Source organism: Capra hircus, chromosome 29 (assembly GCF_001704415.2).
Source record: "Capra hircus breed San Clemente chromosome 29, ASM170441v1, whole genome shotgun sequence".
Lineage (NCBI taxonomy): Eukaryota > Metazoa > Chordata > Mammalia > Artiodactyla > Bovidae > Capra > Capra hircus.
The window spans coordinates 42,389,709-42,405,336 of record NC_030836.1 but is presented as its reverse complement, the minus strand read 5'-3'; the positions used below and the strand labels follow the sequence as shown (position 1 = coordinate 42,405,336).

The window sequence follows — 15,628 nt, the reverse complement described above, 5'->3', positions numbered from 1 at the left end:
CCGAATGTAGCATTTTCCCATCAGTCTATTTTCATCAATCTCTTCCTCTTAGCCCATGAGAACAAAAATATTAGACGGGATATACTGACCTCCCAAATGGCTTATACATGTCCTTCTAGTCTTTATAGGGTTTCTAAGACATTACAGGGTAGGATTAGGTAGATAAATCCTTTAGCACATTTTCTTGCCCCTTTTGAAGAAGGTGGCATTTTGCAAAGAAGTGTTTCAGTGGTTATTTTGAAAATACATTTATGCAGTTTTATAATGCGTTCTGCTCTTTTTCTAAATAGACACTGATGTTCCTGGTTCGAGACTGGAGTTTCCCTTATGAATACAGCTATGGATTACAGGGAGGAATGTCATTTTTGGAAAAGCGTCTACAGGTAAATAGAAATATAGTCTTCTGAGGAAGTACCTAAAAGTAGTGATAACTTTCTCATTTGCCTTTAGCAAATATTTAAATACTTTGCTTCAAATATTTAAAGTATTAAAATATTTAAATATTTTAATACTTTAGCAAAGTATTTAAAGGGATTCCCTCTTAGCTCAGTTGGTAAAGAATCTGCCTGCAATGCGCAGGAGACCTGGGTTCAATTCCTGGATCAGGAAGAAATGGACAAAGAAATGGCAACCTATTCCAGTATTCTTGCCTGGGAAATCCCATGGACAGAGGAATCTGGTCGGCTACAGTCCGTGGGGTCACAGAAGTCAGACACGACTTAGCAAGTAAACCACTCTCCACCACTGTATTTAAAGCAGATTATGGAAAGTTACATTGTGCGTTAAATACTTAGGAATATTAATTAGCACAAACTGATATTATTCATTGTAAGGTTATAGAACCTGTGTATATAACTCACAGGGATTGGAGAGAAAAACCCCAGGCAAAAGCCCAAGCTTTGATTGCAATTTCCATTTCACAATTCACATGTGAGTCTAGATGTGCTTTTGGTTTCTGGTGTGAATACAAACAGGTTTAGCCTGTTTTCCAAAATTAAAACACAGGGGTCCTTTGTCAGTTACTGCTCACTGGTGCCCACAAGCCTTTCCTTATTCTTCCTAAATCTTGTGCAATACTCTTTTAAGAAAGTCTTTAGTACCTGTTCTTTGCTAGCTCTAGGAGCCAAGCCATAGTTAATCAAATTTATGCATTTATTGCTTCTCAGGGTTCTGAGTTTTCTCATTGGACAGCACCTGGGCCACTATGATCTTTTAGAGTTGGAACGTCTTCTTCCCTTTGTCCTATACTAGTGAGTGCTGGTTAGGAAAAACACATGGTCGTTTGTTAACTGTTGGCCTTTATCGGCAGGTAAAAGAGCATCAGCATGAAGAAATTCAGAATGTCCGGAATCACATCCATTCCTGTTTCTCCAGCGTCTCCTGTTTTCTGCTACCACATCCGGGACTCCAGGTGGCCACAAGCCCTGACTTTGATGGCAAATTGAAAGGTGTGTTGCAAATGATGTTATTTATACATGTGATTTTTATCTTTGGAATTAAAAAGAGTGACCAGAAAATATCAATTGTGAATAGTAAGTCCTTAACAGAAATACTATGTTCTTTTAGAAAGAATAGTGTTTAGAGTCTAGTTCAGTGTTTTCCTCCTGCCTTAGTGTGACCATTAGAATTATATTATCTTAGTTTCTCCATCTGAAATGGTTGTGGTAATACCCATTAATGATCTTTCTAAGAATGATGTTGTGATTCCTGGTTTACAAGAGATAAAAATGCTAGGTAAAGGAAGACTTAACGTTAGTCAGCTCATTTTTATGAAGTGAAACTAAAGTCCCAAACAAAGGCAGTATGATGCACGGCAAGGCTGTTGTGTTTTCATCTTACTTGTGATTATAGCAGACTTGATGCTGGGTCGTGAGTTACTATCAGGAAGTGCTAACCAGACGGTAGCTTAGGGAAATCAGAGGCGAGACTCTTGGGTTCCACTGTCTTATTTTTGATCCTTCCTCACTGAAACCTTGAGTCGTTTGATGGCTGGTCCTCAGTGTACCCATGGGTTTAACCAAGCACTTTTGTTTAGTTCAGTCACTAAGTCCAGTCTGACTATTTTTGCGACCCCATGGACTGTAGCCCACCAGACTCCTCTGTTCAGGGGATTTCCCAGCAAGAATCCTGGAGAGGGTGGTCATTTCCTTCTCTAGTGGATATTTCTGATCCCCTGAGATTGAACCCACGTCTCCTGCATTGGCAGGTGGATTCTTTATCACTGAGCCACCAGGGAAGCCCATTTGAGCTTCTTAGGTTCCTAGTAAAATTGAAATAATAATAGCTGCCATTTTTAAAGGCCATTTGTATTCCCAGTGGTCAGTCTCTCCAGGCTGCTGTGACAAAATACCATAGACTGGGTAGTTTATAAAAAATAGAAATTCATTTCTCATGGTTCTGGAGGCTGGATTTCCAAGATCTGAGTGCCAGCATGATCCGGTGAGGTGGTCTTTCTGGCCTCAAAACTTCTGGTTGTATTCTCTTGGGGGGAATGGGCTGGAGAGCATGGTAGGATCTCTTTCACAGGAGCACTGATCCCACCTGGCTTCACTCCCATGACCTAATCACTTCTCAAAGGCTCCGCCTACTAATACTATCACCTTTAGGGGTTAGAATTTCAACATGTGAGTTTTGGAAGGACACAGACATTCAGACCATAGCAGCAACACTATGTGGAGTAGGAAATGGCAGCCCACTCCAGTATTCTTGCCTGGAGAATCCCAAGGACAGAGGAGCCTAGCAGGCTACAGTCCATGGGGTCGCAAAGAGTCAGACACAACTAGAGTGACTAGCACCAACACTGCGCTAGTTACTTTTAGACTTAATGCTCCCAGTAGTTCCATGGAACTGATATTATTGCCTTTATCTTACAAATGAAGAAACTGGCTTAGAAAAGTTACATAACTTGCTCAGAGTACTCAGCTAGTAGGTGGTGGGGCAGAGATCCACGTCCAGATCCTTCTTGCTCAAAGTTGTAGTGTGCTAGAACAGAAGTTCTCCTGTACTGGGCAGGTCACTTAGAGGATTTACACTGCTTAGTTACTAGAACTTGCCTTGTGAAGTGGAAGTTTTTTTATTACTTTGTATTAAACATAAAATGCATAATTTTCAATTTATGTAACTCAGTGGATTCAAGAAAGTTAATATGCGCATTCAGCTTAAGATTTACATTCCAGCTGGTCTTATTATTTAAAAAAAAAAATTGAGTCTGAAAGGCTTACCTTTACCTTCTATTTGCCAGCTGTGTGACATTTTATGTGGTTGGCAGCTTTCCTGAGTGGGAAACTTTCACAGCCTGTAGGTTGGCAGTTCAGAAACCCAAGGTGGGGGTCTGCCTTTGGAGAGAAATCTGCTTAGGCAACACTGGTGCTGAAACAAGAGCAGCTGTGAGGGAATTCTCTGAGTTGCTGCTGCTGCTGCTGCTGCTGCTGCTAAGTCACGTCAGTCGTGTCCGACTCTGTGCGACCCCATAGACGGCAGCCCAACAGGCTCCGCTGTCCTTGGGATTCTCCAGGCAAGAACACTGGAGTGGATTCTCTGAGTTGAGTAGGTGAGAAAGTTGAGTTTGTAGGTGAGGTGTTCTTTAGGATTTTAACCCTCCATTATTAGACATGCATTTACCAAATCTGAGCTCTGGTATATTCATCACTGGTAGGGAAGCTATCCAGTGGAATCTTAACTGAAGATGGTTAAGAGAGGATGGGTGGAAGTGACTCCTCATACCTTTTGTCTTGCTTTAGGGTTGTTTCAGGTTATTGGGCATCAGTTCAGTTCAGTTCAGTTGCTCAGCTGTGTCCAACTCTTTGCAACCCCATGAATCGCAGCACGCCAGGCCTCCCTGTCCATCACCAACTCCCGGAGTTCACTCAGACTCATGTGCATCGAGTTGGTGATGCCGTCCAGCCATCTCATCCTCTGTCGTCCCCTTCTCCTCCTGCCCCAATCCCTCCCAGCATCAGGGTCTTTTCCAGTGAGTCAACTCTTCGCACGAGGTGGCCAGAGTATTGGAGTTTCAGCCTCAGCATCAGTCCTTCCAGTGAACACCCAGGACTGGTCTCCTTTAGGGTGGACAGGTTGGATCTCCTTACAAGTAATATACATAATATACAAACATGACATTCCTCCATATTATTCAACATCTAAATATTTCAGAATATTCTGTTTTAAAATTAATTTTCATCATGTTATTCTAGGGAACAGGAAGAGCCTTTTACAGTTCTGTAACCTTGACTTTTGAAATTTTCTATCACCCTTGGGTATGTATTTTATGTTAGTTTCCTAGGAACTGCTGTAAAAAAAATGCCATAAACTAGGTTTCTTAAAGAAATTCATCCGCTAATAGTTCAGGAGAGCAGAATTCCAAAATCAGGGTGTTGTCAGGCTAGGCTCCTCCTGGAGGCTCTTGAGGGGAATCTGTCCTGTCCTTCTCTTGGTGGTCGCTGGCAGTCCTTGGAACCACTTGGCTTTAGTTTCATCACTCTGCTCTCTGCCTCTGTGGTCACATGGCCACCTTCTCCATGTTCTCTCTTCTTGCAAGGACACTGCTCTTTGAATTTAGGTCCCACTTTCATCCAGTATGATCTCAACTTATCATGTCTGTAAAGCCTCTATTTTTAAATAAGATCACATTCTGAGATTCCAGATAGACATGCATTTTCGTGGGGGACACTCCAGAGTACACAGATTTACAGGTATGAAGGGTTTGTCACTAAACATTAAGGGTGCTAAGCTTCATATTATAAAATAGGGAACAAATTCTATATAAGCAACCTTTAGTCTTATAATTATTCACTATGTGTGATAAAACGATAAAACACATTTTTAGGGTTAAAATCCTCTTTTACTACATGGAAAGGCAAGTCCCAAAGGAAGAAATACAGATGGTCAAGGCATAATTCATGAAAATATGTGTTGCCTACAATAATCAAGAAAGTGCAGATGTGTTGGTACAAATTTGTATAGTCTGTACCACAGTAGCAGCATTGTAGATGTTCACAACTTTTGATCCAGTATTTCACTTTTAGGAAATTTTCCTAGGAATTTCCTAAGGAATTATGCATATATAAGTAGATAAAAATATGTGGACAAGAATAGTACCCCTGTTGCATTATTATAACAGTGAATTATTGGAAGCAAACCAAATATATATTTCTGAGGAATTGATTCAATTACGGTACATCTCACAAAGGGCTGAAAATAAATCATTTAAAAGGAAAAAATAGATAGATGGATCCATCTGTATTTACATAGAAAGATGTTCATGATATGTTGTTAAATGTGGAAAGTGCAGAGTAGCATATATTGTATGATCCTAATGATTTAAAACTGAATATTTATGAGGTTGTTTTTTAAAAAGGAAGGTTTTGAGAAATAAAAATTTCCTTTTTTTATTTCACTTTAAAAATGTTACTAGTTTGCCGTTGTGTGTCTGTTGAGGAAACTGTAGTCATTAGGAGGGTTGTTGATGAATTCTTGTTAGCTCTGCAAAGGTATATGTATGTGGGTATTTGTAATTTTAGGGAACCTTTAAAACAAGATATTGAAGGGTTTTGAGTGAAGAGCAAATTGAGGATGTTACATTGCAAGTAGTGTGAGAGTTGTGAATATTTGGCAAGTAAGTGCTTGGCTGAGAACCACATAAACTTCGTTGTGGGGGACCTTTAAGTAGAGTCGATAACATTTCTCTGAGTTAAAAAAATTACCTAGACATTGTATTTTCTCAAGCATATACTTGAACATTGACTTGGTTGAGATCCTGCAGCTCTGCTGTGTATAACCTGGATAAGACATTAGCCTGAGAATGTTTAGGGGTAATCCAGGAAAGACCTTCATGTAGTTTTTGTAGAACATTTGAATTTATTAAGAACTGCCTTCTGAGGCTGTTTCTGCAAATGTTCCCCTAATTACTTCAGGGATTGTTTTACTGGTCTTACTTTATTTTTTAAAAGAATAACCATTTATTCAGAGGTGAACGCTTGCCAGACACAGTCTTAGTTATGGTATAATCAGTGCTAAGCTGCTGCTTCCTACAGTAGTTAGCTAGGAGATTAGCTCATTTTTGAGACTCCTTTTCAACAGACACAGGATGACTGTCATCACCATAAAGAACACTGTCTTCCTTTTTCACTAGAGCAGAGAGACGTAATACAGTAACTACTGAGATATTTAGCTAGAAATTAAACAGAAGACCTTGCAGGGAACAATCTTCTTGGACGCCATGAGATGTTGGAATTGTGGAAGTCATGCGACAGTAGTTCTTGTCTGCTCTTAAGTCTGAAACTCATATTTTGGTGCAGCCTTCGTAGAAACATTAATTGCTGAGGGTCTGTTAAATCTGGGTAAAACCATGGACAATACCATTTGTGGTGTCTATAGATCCTGCTGTTTCTTGTGTGAAATATTTCTGAAGCTCTCAGTCTTTCAGTGTGATGACCATTGAAACCTTTAAAAAAAGTTTTTCCGAGTGGATAATGCAGTCACATGTTTTAAATCCCACAAAGGATTAAAATGTATTCAGTGAAAAGTCTCTTTTTTGTAGGCTTCCCGAGTTTCTTTAGTATATGCAAAGCAAATATAAATGTGCATAGGATAGCATATTATTAATATGCTTATTTGTTTTTCACTTCAGGGTTTTAAAGAATTTGTCCCACTTTTTCTTGAAATTTTGGGGTCCCATTTTTTCACATTATAATTTATGATCCGTTACAGTTCAGTTCTGTTCAGTCACTCAGTCGTGTCCGACTCTTTGTGATTCCATGGACGGCAGCACGCCAGGCTTCTCTGTCCATCACCAACCTCCAGAGCTTGCTCAAACTCATGTCCATCGAGTCGGTGATGCCATCCAACCATCTCCTCCTCTGTCGTCCCCTTCTCCTCCGCCATCAATCTTTCCCAGGGTCAGGGTCTTTTCCAATGATCCAGTTGGAATCCAGCTTATTTTCTGAATGACTACCTGTGCGTCTCAACACTGTCGAAGAGTCCAGCTCGTCCTCACTGGTTGAAATGTCACCTTTATCAAATGTTAAATATAGGGATCAACCCCTTTTTAAAGTTGATATAGGGCCATATTTTGGTTCCATCCTGAGAGGACTATGAAATTAAGGGTATTTAGATGGAGATCGGTATCTGTTTATTTAGGTATCTCATTAAAAAACAAATATTTTTTGATGTCAAGAGATCTTATGATTGATTATTTAAGATGGTGCAGAAATCAGTGATTAGAAGTATATGTTACTATTTAGAAAAAAAAATCTTATGCAGATTTCAATTTATGAGCCATAAGTAAACTCTGATAAAATTGAAAGCATGGGGAAAAATTAATTTTATTTGACCTCTGGAATTGGGGAAGGACTCTTTAAAATTAGAAGGAATAAAAGAAATTATCAAGAAAAAGTGCTATAGTTTTGAATAAATAATCTTATGCATGTTTATAAAAAGGCAAACAAAATGGAGAAAAATTTCAGTTATCATAGTATACATAAAGAATAATATATTTATTTACTTGCTGAAGAGTATCTAAGATAAAGGCCCTAAAAGTTCACTGAAAAGGTAATCAGCTGATGAACAAATATGGGAGAGAGTTTGGCCTAACAAGTAATAAAATAAATAAAAGCAAATTAAAAGAATGATCTACCGTTAAATTTTTAAATATGCTATTTGATATCCAAAAGAATGCATCAGTATTACATATAAGAAAGAATACACATAATGCGTATATGTAAGTTATGAAATGTAATGAATATCATCAACCCACTACCCAACTTACTATGAATATCTGGAACTAGAATTGGCACGCTTTCTGTAATGGACTAAACTAAATTATTTTAGACTTTGTGGGCCATACAGTTACTTAGATCTACTTTGTAGCAAGAAAGCAGCCATAGACAATTGTATTAATAAATGTACATGGTTATATTTCAATAAAACTTTATTTATAAATATAGTTAGCTGTCATATTTGGCCCAAGGGCTGTAGTTTTCCAGTCTCTTATCAGGAACATTATCAGTGCTGTTTTCTATATTTGTATGCTTCTTTCCTTCTGCTTGCCTCTCCGCAGAAATAACTACTATTCTAAATTTTGCTTATGCTGTCTTGTCCTTAAATGTAAAAAGTTATTACTTGTGTGTGAAGTGAAAGTCGCTCAGTCGTGTCTGACTCTTTGGGTCCGACCCCATGGACTATAGTCCACCTGTCCCTCTAACCATGGAATTCTCCAGGCTGAAATAGTGGAGTGCGTAGCTGCTCCCTTCTCCAGGGGATCTTCCCCACCCAGGGATCAAGCCCAGGTCTCCCGCACTGAAGGCAGGTTCTTTACCAGCTGAGCCACCAGGGAGGCCCTTGTGTTTGATTCACTTAACAGTCTTTTGCTAAGTTTCTTCAATTTTTTTTTTGAACTTCATAAAAATATAGTATGTGGCCAATTTGCGTTATCACTGTGAGCTTTATTTTTTATTTTGTTTTCTTTTAAATTAATATATCTATTTTAATTGGAGGCTAATTCAATGTTGTTGTGGTTTTTGCCGTACACCAGCATGAATCAACCACGGGTGTACATGTGTCGCCCCATCCTGAACCCCCTTCCCACCTCCCTCCCCACCCCATCCCTCTGGGTTGTCCCAGAGCACCAACTTTGAGTGCCCTGCTTCATGCATCGAACTTGGCACTGGTCATCTGTTTTACATACGGTAATATACATGTTTCAGTGCTGTCCTCTCACATCATCCCACCCTCATCTTCTCCCACAGAGTCCAAAAGTCTGCTCTTCACATCTGTGTCTCTGCTGTCTTGCATATAGGGTTGTCGTCACCGTCCGTGTGTGCTTAATTTTTAAGGCTGTCTGTATTATTGCATGTAATTGTAATTCATTCAGTTTCATTGTAGGATAACAGAGCCTGCTGTGAATGTAACAATTTATTCTCAGTGGAAGCTTGGGCTTCTCCAGTTTTTTTTGCTATTATGAATAGCACTGCTATGAACATTCTTGTGGATGTGGATATATGGGACTTTCCCAGGTTATGTGCTTAAAAGCGGGATCGATGGATAATTGAAATACATATATCTTCACCTTAGGTAATGCCGAATTGTTTTCCAAAGTTCTTATTCCAGTTTACACTCCCTTCATCGGTGAATAAAAATTCCCATTGATCCATATCCTTGGCAACACTTGATGTTAACAGCCATCTTAGTTTTGTTAAATTAGTGATTATAGGATAGTATCTCATTGTGATCTTAAATTGCATTTCTCTGATTACTAATGGAGTTGAATATCTTTTCATGTATTTATTTCCATTCACGTTTCCTTTCCTCTGAAGTTCTTGTCTAGTTTTCGATTGGGTGTTCTTTCTCTGCAATGTCAAGATTCTGTATGTCTGTTCTAAGTTGTGAACCTTATATTCTGTCTTCCATATCTTAGTTTTCTTCCGATCTCTCTGTGCTGTTCTTTGTTATATTATTCAGATTTTTTTTTTTCCTCCAGAGGAGATTTGATATGTGTTTGCTTCTTCAGGGAGCCAGGGGCTTACCAGCCCAGGACCATTGGAGTCCCGTTTCAGGATCCAACTTAATTCAGGAATTATTTTTGCACAAAGTTTGTTACCCCATTATAGTGAATGGCCTCAAATGAGCCACAGCTTCACATGTACTTAGCTCAGTACTCTGGTTTCAGCTCACTCCCCACCTACTCAGCCCCTTGCAGCTCTCTTTTTAGACTTTGTAGACTCTCTTTGTAGACTTCCAAGTCTACAATGGAGTAGAATATATCTTTCGCAGGATTTTGTTAGGAAGAAGATCCCTTCCGATTCTCTGATGTTTAGTACTGTCAGAAGCAGAAGCTGCAAGATACGATTTTTCGCCAATCAAGTCAGTAAAGGTTTTGAAAACAATAAAAATATCGTGCATTCATAGTAATGAACAAGCCTTCTCATATGTTGGTGATAGGAATATAAGTTGGTACAGTCTTCTACAAAAGCAGTTTAGCAATATATAAGAGCCTTAAAAAGGGAGGGGAGAGTATTTTAAATGTGAATTTTGATTGATGGTGGATTTTATGGATGGTTGTTATTTTTTAAATAGTTTTGAATATTTTCCAGAAATTTATATTTTTCTCACATACCTAGTAATTCCTCTTAGAAGACCCTATAATCTTTAGAGATAAAATAACCTGAAGTTTTTTTCTGCGGAGATTTTTATGGTGATCCTTGTAGCTGGAAAAAATTTAGTAAACCACTTTTGTTTTATTCAGTGCTCTATCCCCAACTCGTACAACAATGCCTGCCGCAAAAAGGTGGCGAAAATCTGTTAAATGAATACATAAGACTCTCCATTTTGTAAACTTGGGTTATGCAGTGTTAGGAGTTCCTACTTGTATGTGGGCTACTGTCTGCTTTATTTTTGGCTGATAGTTTGAATTAGGTGAATTCAGTAACCTGAATTACAAAGATGCTGGATCATATAAATCAGATTCCTTGCATTTTCATACTTGGGCCAGCTAGTTCTCACTTTGAGGAAAGAGCTCTGTTTAATAGCTTCCCGAACCTTCTGTGGGAGCTCTGTAGTACAGAAGCTGGAAAGAAGCTGTCATGTTTGCTGAAATAGTAGTCTTTTCCCTTTGGGGTGGCCCAGAGAACCTCTCTGAGGAGAGAATAGAAAATAAATATCATGAGACTCAGGTGCTTCTACTTCCTTTAACGTTAAAAAAATGAACAAAAGTAAAGCAAATGGATAAATAGCAGTTTATTTAAGGGGGAGAATGAGGGTGTGGCAAAAGCCTGGCCTGGGAGAACCTGAAGGGTTGATAAGGATTTTCCTGAAGATGTGTTAATGAAATTCTTTTTTTTTTAAGATTTTTTTTTTTAATGTGGAGCATTTTGAAGTCTTTATTGAATTTGTTACAACACTACTTCTGTTTTATGTTTCGGCTTTTTGGCCACAAAGCATGTGGGATCTTAGTTCCCCGACCAGGGATTGAACCCCCACCTCCTGATTGGAAGGCGAAGTCCTTACCACTGAACTGCCAGAGAAGTTCCGTAAAATAAAAAGTAAAATTTCTTGGACATGTAGGGAGTAGACGTGAATCTCTCAGAGTGAAAACCAGGGTAGCCATATTCTGCATATTCTTTATGGACTAGAGAGGACTTAATACTGCAGAAGGGAAGGAGTCCGCACAGGCACATGAGAACAGAGACCCTCAGCAGTCTGGTCATTGCCAGAAAGGGCCAGGCTCACAGTCTGGGACCCCTGCCCCTCCCTTTCAGCTAGAGATGTTAGAACAATCAGATGGACGGAAGATTGCGCTTTATGCTCCCCTTGGCTGAATAAATCTGTTTGGCTTATTGTTTCCTTTTTCTTGGTCCTGCGGACAGACATTGCCAGTGAATTCAAAGAACAGTTACAGACACTGATACTGCATGTATTAAACCCAGCCAACTTAATGGAAAAGGAGATCAATGGCTCAAAAGTCACCTGTCGGGGACTGCTGGAGTATTTTAAGGTAAATATGGGGTTTTCATCATTAAAATATTTGACTTTTGGTGAAACTGATACAGGTTATGAACTAGGTGTTTTAAAGCTTGGGGGAAGTTGGAAGGCAAAGCCTTTTCAGACTCCATTGTCCTTCCAGGAGTGGGCCACTGGGTGGCAGTATTGGTCTAGGCACCAAATGGATGTTCTCTGCACTCTCTTAGAGGAGTGGTTTCTGTGGCTAAAGGAAGACTGTTCCTCACGGAAGATGGTGTGGAGAGGAGGTTAGGAAGTCGCTGTGAGTGCGAGACGGCACCTAGATGTGACACGGGTACCTCACGGCGGACGGTCACTGCCCACAGGCAGTGGTGAGGCCAGCGTGCATGGGGAGTCTGGCGGGAGCCACAGCCTTGGTAGGCGTGTGCTGCTTTGAGAACATTTTTAGTTAACTAAAAAAATGCTAACATGCACTCAAAGGTGTGCTGTGTTTTTGCTAATTCCTGGGTGTGGATCTAGGTCTTTAGGAAAATGCAACTGTATGGTCACTCTTTCTGAAAAGTAAGCTGCAGTTAAATATGACGAATGGCGTTTTTCATAATTGTTTTTATGTTTATATTCTAAGGCATATATTAAAATTTACCAAGGAGAAGATCTGCCTCACCCCAAATCCATGCTTCAGGTAAGCAGTTCTTTGACAGTCCTGGTATTTCCCCTTTTCTTTTTTTAAAAAACTTTTATTTCTTTTTGGCTCTGCTGGGTCCTGCTGCGCGAGGGCTTTCTGGAGCGGGGCCCGCTCTTCGTTGCAGTGACGGGGCTTAGTGCAGTGCCTTCTCTCGTTGCAGGGCCTGGGCCCTGGGGCACGCGAGTTAGTTCAGTAGTTCTGGCTCACGGGCGCTAGAGCATGGGCTCGGTGGTTGCAGCACACAGGCCTAGTTGCCTCGTGGTGTGTAGAATCTTCCTGGACCAGGGATCGAACCTGTGTCCCCCGCGTTGGCAGACAGATTCTTCACCGCTGAGCCACCAGGGAAGGTCCCTCTTTTTCATTATGCTGAGGTCTGTTCACGTTTAGCATGTTCTCAGCAGTGTGACTGCCTTCAGATGTTCTTGTCTGTATTCATGGTGGTGGAGTTAGAACAGAACAGCTTCCCCCAAAAAGTGCTGTATGCAGGTTAAACATGGCCCATTCCGTTAGACAAATCGTTGTCCTGTTGCCTGTTGTCTATTTTCGTAAAACGTGTCCTGACTCATCTATTTACTAATCAGGTTTTTCATTTTCAGCAAGTTTTATTATCAACATTTTGATGTTTTCAAGATATCATTTTGTGAATACATACGATTTCTGACTTACACGTGCTGAAGATAAGGTGGTTTATTGCCAAATGTTTATTTCTTTAGTAGACAAACGTTTTCACACAGGGAGTTAGCGTGTGAGATTGGTATTGTAAAGATAAATTTTTTCTCTTCTGAGTTACATCTATTTCTTAACATACAAAATAGAAGCAGAGGAAATATTTTCAGAGGTTTAGTTTTATGACAAAGATTCTTATGTATGAGAATTTTTTTTTGGCAGAAAATCTGGCAGAAAAGGTGTATTTTATTTAATCAGTTGGACTTTGTGGAAACCTGAAAAATAACAGAAAAATCATAAAGAAGGAAGAATGGGGAAGAGAGTGAAACAAAACGTCTGTTTGGTTATTTGTGGAAGAATATGAAAAGAGACAGAATTTGTAATTTGTGGTTTCCTTTCTTAAAAGGCCACTGCTGAAGCCAACAATTTAGCAGCTGCAGCCTCTGCCAAAGATGTTTATTACAACAACATGGAAGAGGTACGTTGGACATAAGTCTTATTCTGAAATATCTAACCTGGGCAATATTTTTAACTTCAGAAGTCCATGCTTGATCGTGCTCACCTTATGATGATTAGGCAACATTCAGGTTATCCTGGTTATTGGGGCCTTTTAATTACGACCCTTTCTAAGCAAGACTTTCTTACAGCATCACTGCTCTCGCTGGTCAATATCACCCTGGTTAGTAAGTGTGCTTTTCAGAAGAATTGAACCCAGACTTTTATTGATCTTAGTCATCGTTGTAAAGTTCGTTTCTAGTATCTTAAAATTTTCTAAGCTTTTCAGCGTTTGCACTTGTTTTATTTGGCACTTGTTTCTGAAGGATTCTTTACCGCGTTCTGTCTTTATTCTTGTCAGGTTTGTGGGGGAGACAAGCCTTATTTGTCTCCAGACATTCTAGAGGAGAAGCACTGCGAATTCAAACAGCTTGCTCTGGACCATTTTAAGAAGACGAAAAAGATGGGTGGGAAGGATTTTAGCCTTCGTTACCAGCAGGAGCTGGAGGAGGAGATCAAGGAACTCTATGAGAACTTCTGCAAGCACAACAGTAGCAAGAACGTCTTCAGCACCTTCCGAACCCCCGCAGTGCTCTTCACGGGCATCGTGGCTCTGTACATTGCCTCCGGCCTCACTGGCTTTATTGGTCTTGAGGTGGTGGCCCAGCTGTTCAACTGTATGGTTGGACTGCTGTTAATAGCGCTTCTCACCTGGGGGTACATCAGGTACTCTGGTCAGTATCGTGAGCTGGGCGGTGCTATTGATTCTGGTGCAGCGTATGTATTAGAGCAGGTAAGTGGTGCCAGCCCAGGAGGCTGACGGTTGATAACAGACAGATATCCATGCTTCTATTGTAAAATATCTCCATTTGGAAGAGTTCAGTAGTGATAGAAGGCATGAGAAATATGCCTTTTTTTTTGATAGGCCTTATGTTTTATTACTGTTCTTTAGGATGTTAATGTTTATTCCTGATATTTTGTTTCCATGCTTAAAACTTGCTCATTAATGCAGAAAACTTTCCAAGTTAATATACATTGTGTTCTTCACGGGAAACTTTTCAATACGTGTTCATCAGACATAATTCCTGTGTGATTATCTCCTACATCCAAGGTTAGTTTGCTTCACTGAAAGTCATGAGCTTTGAAAAATATGAATTTAGCGAAATGTTCTGTTTTGAGATCTGCCAGTGGATGGCATCTCTTTCACTTAAATCGCTTCATCAGACCTGTGGCCCTTGACAGTGGCATGATCTCCAGGTTTACAGATTTGAGACTCTGCTTTGTTTTTCTGAGTAGCAGGAACAGATGAGTTAAGTTAGAAGCTTGTGGTGAAGGCTGGCACTCTGCCCACCCACTAAAGGTTCAGCTGACCTACTTGCTGGGGCATCAGCAGCTGCCACAGGCTCCCTGACTCCTGCATTTTCATTCCCTAACTTTCTGTCTCAGTGTAGACAGAGATTTTTGAAAGTTTGTCTGTAATGGCTTGCTCTTTTGACACTGAGCTGTAATTTTATTAACTGACGTGTTGAATAAATGGACTTTTGCAGGCCACCTCTCACATCGGTAATTCCACTCAGGCTGCTGCAAGGGATGCAGCTGCTGGGAGACCACCCTCGGATAAAAAAGCTCAGTAGCATCCTGATGAGAGGATCGGACGAGAACCCTTCTAGCTCCCTCTGATTTCTGGGCTTCTGCCACGGCCACAGGCCCAGGTCTCTAGGAACGCAGACCCGGGACCATCTGGGAAGAGCCAAAACACGGAACTAATAAATGAACAGACCTCTCCTGTGGTTTCAGATTCTTAAACACACTTCCATTTCTCTTGGAAGCATTTCTTTTCCTCGCTGGTGTAGATCCAAGCTTGTGTCTGTTTTCTTATTACTCTCTGCTTTGTGCACTTTATGGGGGAGAAAGCTAAAAGAACAATGGAAATGCGATTTTAAGTCCTTTATGTGCCGCTTAGTGCCTTTTAAGATTGAACCCATGCTTTCGAGGACTTAATCGGGAGGAAATTGAGGACACGCACGTGAAAGATGCTATTTTGAGATCTGTCGGTTTGTTTGTACCATACTCTTTTGAGAAGGATTCCTTTTTAAAAAGTTTACAAAACTTGGCAAAAGCTTCCAAACTAAAGACTGACTAAAAATGACGCTATTACAGTTTTTAAATCTTATGATATTAGAGAATTGTGTTTGCCACATAATATGGAAAAATTGTATTTAAATCTACCGTACACTGAAATTTAAGGTCTGTTTCCTGGCAGGCTGCCAGTTTTGTTAGAACATATTCTGGGTTTTTTTTTGTTTTTGTTTTTTTGTTCATTCATTC

At 40.0% G+C, this 15,628-nt stretch overlaps 1 protein-coding gene across 2 annotated transcripts in view; it reads left to right on the top strand.

Annotated features, from left to right (window-relative positions):
- The window catches only part of ATL3 (atlastin GTPase 3), a 39,544-nt gene extending 24,460 nt beyond the window's left edge, over positions 1-15,084 (top strand). Inside the window, exons 7-13 of one of the 2 annotated variants that reach the window (XM_018043326.1) lie at positions 291-383; positions 1,310-1,448; positions 11,361-11,488; positions 12,080-12,136; positions 13,212-13,283; positions 13,662-14,093; positions 14,848-15,084. In XM_018043326.1, coding sequence (XP_017898815.1) covers positions 291-383; positions 1,310-1,448; positions 11,361-11,488; positions 12,080-12,136; positions 13,212-13,283; positions 13,662-14,093; positions 14,848-14,934 — 1,008 coding nt within the window. In that variant the 3' untranslated portion in view covers positions 14,935-15,084. The remainder of the gene's footprint in view (positions 1-290; positions 384-1,309; positions 1,449-11,360; positions 11,489-12,079; positions 12,137-13,211; positions 13,284-13,661; positions 14,094-14,847) is intronic. The other variant, XM_005699837.3, reaches the window with a different exon arrangement.